This window comes from Cantharellus anzutake (assembly GCF_015039405.1).
Source record: "Cantharellus anzutake strain C23 chromosome Unknown EI90scaffold_10, whole genome shotgun sequence".
Lineage (NCBI taxonomy): Eukaryota > Fungi > Basidiomycota > Agaricomycetes > Cantharellales > Hydnaceae > Cantharellus > Cantharellus anzutake.
The window spans coordinates 280135-286446 of record NW_024066960.1 but is presented as its reverse complement, the minus strand read 5'-3'; the positions used below and the strand labels follow the sequence as shown (position 1 = coordinate 286446).

General features: G+C 50.2%; 3 protein-coding genes across 3 annotated transcripts; all 3 read right to left on the bottom strand.

Moving 5' to 3' along the window:
- Nucleotides 1–1407: 1407 nt before the first annotated feature.
- Nucleotides 1408–3621, bottom strand: EI90DRAFT_83086 (uncharacterized protein). Its single transcript, XM_039068123.1, has 19 exons — nt 3544–3621; nt 3375–3464; nt 3246–3324; nt 3168–3181; nt 3092–3112; nt 2971–3039; nt 2894–2921; nt 2786–2837; nt 2682–2735; nt 2544–2559; nt 2412–2484; nt 2282–2352; nt 2168–2227; nt 2080–2107; nt 1968–2015; nt 1868–1905; nt 1721–1814; nt 1596–1659; nt 1408–1540 (listed from the first exon to the last, which is right to left on the bottom strand). Exons 2-19 carry the CDS (start codon nt 3437–3439, stop codon nt 1524–1526), a joined length of 891 nt encoding a protein of 296 aa, XP_038919558.1. The 5' UTR covers nt 3440–3464; nt 3544–3621; the 3' UTR covers nt 1408–1523.
- Nucleotides 3622–4244: 623 nt separating this feature from the next.
- EI90DRAFT_82896 (uncharacterized protein) lies at nt 4245–4843 on the bottom strand. The gene has a single exon (XM_039068116.1). The coding sequence runs from the start codon at nt 4691–4693 to the stop codon at nt 4289–4291; it is 405 nt and encodes a 134-aa protein (XP_038919557.1). The 5' UTR covers nt 4694–4843; the 3' UTR covers nt 4245–4288.
- On the bottom strand, nt 4490–6190 carry EI90DRAFT_3044019 (uncharacterized protein; the record flags this gene model as incomplete). The annotated part of the gene is made up of 3 exons (XM_039059305.1): nt 4490–5442; nt 5507–5566; nt 5642–6190. The coding sequence occupies 3 exons, from the start codon at nt 6188–6190 to the stop codon at nt 4774–4776; spliced, it is 1278 nt and encodes a 425-aa protein (XP_038919556.1). The 3' UTR covers nt 4490–4773.
- Nucleotides 6191–6312: the final 122 nt, after the last annotated feature.

The following is a 6312-nucleotide window of genomic DNA, read 5'->3' as shown; positions in this document are numbered from 1 at the left end:
CCCCTACAGGGCTGCTACCATTCCCGCACCCGACTCCAGCCCAACTCCGAGTCCAGCACCGCTACGATACCATTGCCACTATCGCAGCCCTACGCTCCTTCCTTTATTTATCTGCTATTGTTTGTTTTGACCCTCGGTCATTGCCGGCTGCTATGCGGCCAACCCCACTCCTTATTCCTGTTTGCTTCCGGACCCTTTGGCCTTCGGCCCAGGTCCGCTTCCATTCATTCTTTCTCCCTATATATATCCTGTATGATACTTCATTGTACCTTAGCTCTAATATCGATTTGACCACGACCCCTAAAGTCCTGACCCCAACAAGGCAACCTGTTAGACACTGGTCCAGGGTCGGCACCAAAGGTCACCGTTGCGGGCCACTATAGGCCGCGATGGCCGTGATGCCGGGAACAAGGCCCGAGGGTAGGGCATTTGGCCTCAGCAACTCTAAAGGAGCGCTGTGCCCCCTAGCTGTCTCTTGGCCCTCATTTCAGACTTACTGGGGTTGCCTTGCTGGGGTCAGGACTTAGGGTCATGGTCAAATCGATATTAGAGCTAAAGTACTATAATGTAGTATACAGGATATATATAGGAGGAAGGAATGAATGGAAGCGGACCCGGGCCGAAGGCCGAAGGGTCCGGAAGCAAACAAGAATAAGGAGCGGGGTTGGCCGCACAGTGGCCGGCAATGACCGAGGGTCAAAACAAACAATAACAGATAAATAAAGGAAGGAGCGTAGGGCCGCAATAGCAGCAATGGTATCGTAGCAGCGCCAGACTCGGAGTTGGGCCGGAGTCGGGCGCGGGAATGGTAGCGGCCCTGTAGGGGCCGAGTGGGCGGGGTAGAGGAGTCACGCTGGGCACAGTGCCAGAGGCGGACTCAGGGTGGGAAGGTTGGTGTGGCTGTGGGGGAGTCGGCCAGGTGCAGGGGAGCCTAGGGGCAAGCAGGGGAGTGAGCAGGGAGTCCTCAGGGAGGATAGGGCTGAGGTCAGGGCTCACGCTCATGCTCGCATAGTGGGAATGGGCTCAGGCGGCATCAGGACGGGCAGGGAGTGGGCCGGAATGCACAGCCGTGACACAACCCCAGTAAGTCTGGGATGAGGGCCAAGAGACAGCTAGGGGGCACAGCGCTCCTTTAGAGTTGCTGAGGCCAAATGCCCTACGATCGGGCCTTGTTCGCAGCATCACAGCCATCGCGGCCTATAGCGGCCCGCAACAGCAACCTTCGGTGCCGACCCCGGACCAGTGTCTAACAACCACCCTGAGACCCATCCATTCCTTACATTATGCCTAAAAAAGTGTAAGGTCTCTCCAACCCCATACCCCAGTGTGTACAAGCCACACTGCAAATGCTATTGAGGTTCCACCAAAAAACCAAGAGTTACATGGAATTGAGGACAAATCTGATACACTATTTCATGATTAAGGTTCCAGTAACACACAGCAAGCATTCTAGTATTGCATTCCCCCCAGGAAAAAAAACACCTTGGTAAGCAGATGCCCCATGAGCACTTAGGCAAATGAATTTAGACTGAGGGGGATGCTAGGGCAAGACAATGTCAAATCTTGCTGCCACATAAATAAGTAGCCGCACATACGCTCTGAACTCTTAATGGAACTAGGCATGTTGAGAGGTATAGCATGCAAAATCCGACCCTTTATCTACGGAGTTACATAATCAAATTGGCGAGGTCAACCGTGACAGCTGCTGAGAGGATCGTACCCTGGCCGGTAATTTGGACAAGTGGATGGACTGTCCAGCATTTTCTATGGGTCCTTGTACCAGGTATTGTCGGACATGACTACGAGCATGTAGGCTGGAAATGATGTGATAAAGAATGCGGTAATATTCACGCGACCTAGGACTTACTTTGCTAGCAAAGTGATGGTGTATACTCCTCCCAACGACTAAATAATGAAGGGATTGCAGGTAATATGAATGATGGGAGTAAGGAAATTTCCGAACTAACCACTGAAAACCAGATATGCATGAAGTGAAATCCATCATACACAACAAACTGGATTGAGAGGATGGTTTATCATTTTTGGTCATCAAAGAAGGTCAGATCAAAATCTGCTCACTGCAATCAAAATTATCAAAGCCAGAACACTGTCAAGAAAGGAATCCTGAATCTCATTCACACGCGGTGATGAATGCGGAGCGGCTGACCTTGTAACTGCACCGGTATGAATCGCGTACCTGACTAGGATTCCTATAGCCCTATCTGTCCTAGCAAGATCTACTCAGGCCTGCCTCCTAGCATTCGGAAGATCGCTCCCGTACCTTCCGAATCCGGTTCGACTGCGGCGTAACAGGACAATCATTATTGCCGCGATCAACGTATCTGCGGTAGCCTAAGGGGTTCTCTCCGAGTCCCCGCAAAACAATAATAATGCGCATGAATGATACTAACCTGAGCTGCACACAAACCGACGACTGGGGTTCTGTTCCAATTGGGTAGTGAATATACTTGCGGGTGCAGATTCCTTGAAAGATTGCGATGTGATGTTATCGTTACTCCATCGCACTCGGCACGATCACTTACCCTACAATATACACCCCTACGGATATATACGCAAGTTAGTCAGCACATTGTGACGAAACAGGATGAGACGGTTTACAAAGCCCGAAAACTGTGGGCATTAGTTTGCAAGTGCTCGGATCAGTATAAGCTACGACATACCAAGCTGAAGCAAACTAGTCATCATTACGGGTAGAGCCACCCATACATTGGTCACTGGGCATAAACTCATGAGTGATTTTACTGAGGAAAGAACCGAAACAGACTTTTTCTGATACGCCAGGAGAAGAAGGATTGGACCAAGATGGAACACACGACCTGGGGGAAGTACATGAGATAGATGGTGTAGGCGCTGGTCGGGGTACAAGACACACAGTCGACATAGTAAACTCAGAGTTATACCTGAACAGTAGGTCAGGACGGTTGTGGCCACAATTCAAGGTAGGCTCACCATGAATTTTTTATTGGCGAGTCCTTGCGCGAAATAACCATCCTGTATTGACCTGACAGACAGCACCCACTAAACAACGAAGGTGAAAATGAAGTGCTTGCAATCCTCAGGAAGCACATACAGGCCAAAGAACTGGACGAGCCTGAGAGACACATGGAATGAGAACCTGAACTTGGTGCAACGTCGGCCTGGCTCACATTAGCGCTAAAACCTGGGTGGGTGCAGCAAGTGTAAGAGGGTGTCAAGGCGGCGAATCACCGTGATGGGGGAAGTACCAGAAGTTTTGTTACCACAGGGTCGTTCGGATAAGACAGAAAATATGATCGAGACTGTACAGTCGTGATCCCAAGGAATCTGTAGGAGGAGACTTAGCCTGCCCCAGTTTGCATGACAGCTCAGCTTACATCGCGATAAAGAGAATGCCATAGGTGTAGCCACCAGAAAGGTGCTCAAACGGAGTCATTGTCATTGCGAGTGGGGAGTTCAAGAGAGTTCTCCCAAAGCGAACGGCATTGAGTGAAGACAGGGTTTACAACTTATTAACGTCCCTTCCCAACGGGTCCACCTTCTTACAATTATAGATCGAAAGCCCACGTTGGGAAAATTTACACCCGCTGATCGCCACTGAATTGAAGGGCCGAGCGGTATGTCGCAGAATTGATGCTGGACTTCAACGTGATACATAAGCGACAGCAATGATTATCTACGATACGTAAATGACTATTGCACTGATGGGTGGATGGAAAGTTTCAACCATACCTCTGCACGCAGCTTATGTACGATTGATGGTACTTTATGTATTGTCAACTTAGTCAAGGACGTCATTCATGAGTGCCTGGCCGCGCAAGTAATTCTAACTTCTAAGTAATAACCGACTGACCATATCGTTGATGGAGGGACGATGGACTGTGTTTAAGGTTGCACTAACCGTCAGCCTCCCCGCGTGAATTCCTCGTCCGCGCGCGAGGCTGACGGTTGTGGTCATTCGATCTGGCAGGGTCTGTGGAGCTGTGGGGTAAGGGGTCCATGGAGACAATATTATATAAGCAAAAGGCACCATGTGGAGCTACATGAATGGCGGCTAAGCGGGCAGGGATTAGCTCCGGTACTTCTCCGGATATTCAGTACGCATCTCCATTCACGGTCATGCACCCACAGCAACTCGTCCCTGTGTTGGGCCAAGAAGCCCAGATAGCCATTTACACCTTCGGCCCAGTTGAGCCTACCTGATGTCCGCCTCGCTGTCTGCCACTATGGATCACTGTATGAATACCAACATTCCATCTCGTGCTTCAGTTTGGTGTAACTGGCCCAGATGCTATGGAATGCGCCGCGTCCAACCACCCCAAAGCCTTAGATATTTTTGGAGTTCCAAGGGGACTTTGTACATGACTGAAACAGTCCTCCTTGCCTCTCTAAGCCAATTCAACTTAGCATCGAAATGGCGTATGTCATGAATGAGGCAGCACAACCCCTCACGATCGACAGTGCATCCCGCTTCAACAGCTAAGACGACGATAGGGCGAAAATAAAAACCTAGAAGCTCCGAATGAACAGGGGTCAAGAGGAGAGAGAAAGCATAACGCCAACACTGGGATTGATACTTTTCCCATAAAGTCCGCAAGAAATAAACCAAGATGATAGGACAGTAAGATCTGTACACGACAGGAAATGAACCTGACCAACACAGCGAAAACAAAATCACCAGGAGTGCTGACGACATCGCATCAAGCGAGTTTGACTTCGATGTGTCATCATTTTCCCTTAGGTGGGGAAGGTAGAAGCCAATTGCCCGCCACGTACCTAATGACAATGCCGAACAACTTTATAAAAAACCCTCCAAACACTCCCCTTCGCAACGGTGACTCTCACCGCCGAATCAGCCGGAACCGTAAACCGCCCCCACGAAAACCCCTTCCTCACACATTCATCCCCTTGTTCACACCTTTCACCTGGATTCTGGATAATCTCGCTCGTCTTACCCAAATTCACCACGATAGAAGGATCATAGTTGTTTACAGCCTCGATCATGTATTCATCCGTTTTGGCCGCGGCGTCGACGATGATGATCTCGACGGGAAAGGAGTAGGAGAGGGGTATGGTAAGTGAGGGGTGGCCTACGCAGAAGCGTCGTTCGTTCCAGTTGGAGAGGATTTCAGCGTGCTTACATGGAGGATCGTATGCTTGCGGAGGGCAATAATTGATAGGACGAGTTTCGGTAGCTGTTGTAGTCAAAGTAGCTGTTTGGTACTCGGTTATGAGTTGGGTGAGAGTGGAGTATTGAACATCGGTCACTGTGTGTGTTTGGTATTCCGTTGTGGTTCGTACGACGGAGTATAAGTCGGTCTCTGTTTTCGTCCCTGTCACTGTTGAGACCTTCGTCTGATATTCCGTTATGGGTAGAATTGTCGGGACAAGCTGAGTAGTTGTGACCGTGACAGGTGGAGGAGAGGGTGGAGGTGGAGGTGGAGTCTGATTGTAATTCGGGTCAGCGTCCTAACAGGGTGGGGCACACTGAATGTAGTCAGTCACGAACCGGGCATGTCACGATTGAAGTGATAGTATTGACGATAGTGACAGGAGGAGGATAAACGGTCTGCAAATCAAGATGTGACGCAAATGACTTGTGGTCAGAATTCTTCAGACTCAAATGATCAGACAATCCACCTACCGTAACCGAGTGCCTCTCCACGAGCTGAGGAGGCTGAATAATCGTCGCCGTTCTCGTCACCGTCTTCGTCACCACATTCGCACTCTCGATCACAGGAAGAACAAGTGTTAAACCGCTGTGAGTATGTTCCTTGTATTTCACAATCCACTGTTCGGCCGATGCGGGACGAGGAGTTGGCAAAAGGAGAGTGCTGTATTGAGTCTGGGCGAAGTAATACGTCGTATGGTGGTTAATGACCGTCCATCCGCCAAGTGTAGCATGAGGCCAAGAAGGGTGGGTTGCAGGAGGTATACCACTTGTCCATTCTATTGTCGTAATGGCAGGCACAACTGTTGTTATGGGTAGAGGCTCACAGTCATGCGACCGAGTCTGTGCTAGGGGGAAAGGTTGTGAGGGACGAGGGAGCTCAGGTGAAGGCTCAGCCACCCGTCCGTTCCCAGGAGGTAGTGGAGCTTCAGGGGCCCAACCGTGATCAACAGGAGGGAAAACTGCGAACGCAACGCTAGACGCTGCGCCCAATAAGAGTGACAGATGAAGACCCAGAACCATGATTAAGAGGGTGAAAAGTCCCAGGAGGCAATACCACCTACTTGCAGTGATGGCTTTACATTAAGTGCCTGCAGGGAACGTGGCCTCACTAACCATTGACAGCGGGACGGGTAGTCCGTGCA

What these genes read in the sequence shown, in the direction of transcription:
- EI90DRAFT_83086 (XM_039068123.1), bottom strand. Translation starts at nt 3,439, where the DNA reads ATGACAATGACTCCGTTTGAGCACCTTTCTGGTGGCTACACCTATGGC. An exon ending in CTCGTCCAGTTCTTTGGCCT is followed by an intron (nt 3,040 to 3,091) that starts GTATGTGCTTCC and finishes TTCGTTGTTTAG; the next exon opens with TGGGTGCTGTCTGTCAGGTC. An exon ending in ACCATCACTTTGCTAGCAAA is followed by an intron (nt 1,815 to 1,867) that starts GTAAGTCCTAGG and finishes CATCATTTCCAG; the next exon opens with CCTACATGCTCGTAGTCATG.
- EI90DRAFT_82896 (XM_039068116.1), bottom strand. Translation starts at nt 4,693, where the DNA reads ATGTCGTCAGCACTCCTGGTGATTTTGTTTTCGCTGTGTTGGTCAGGT.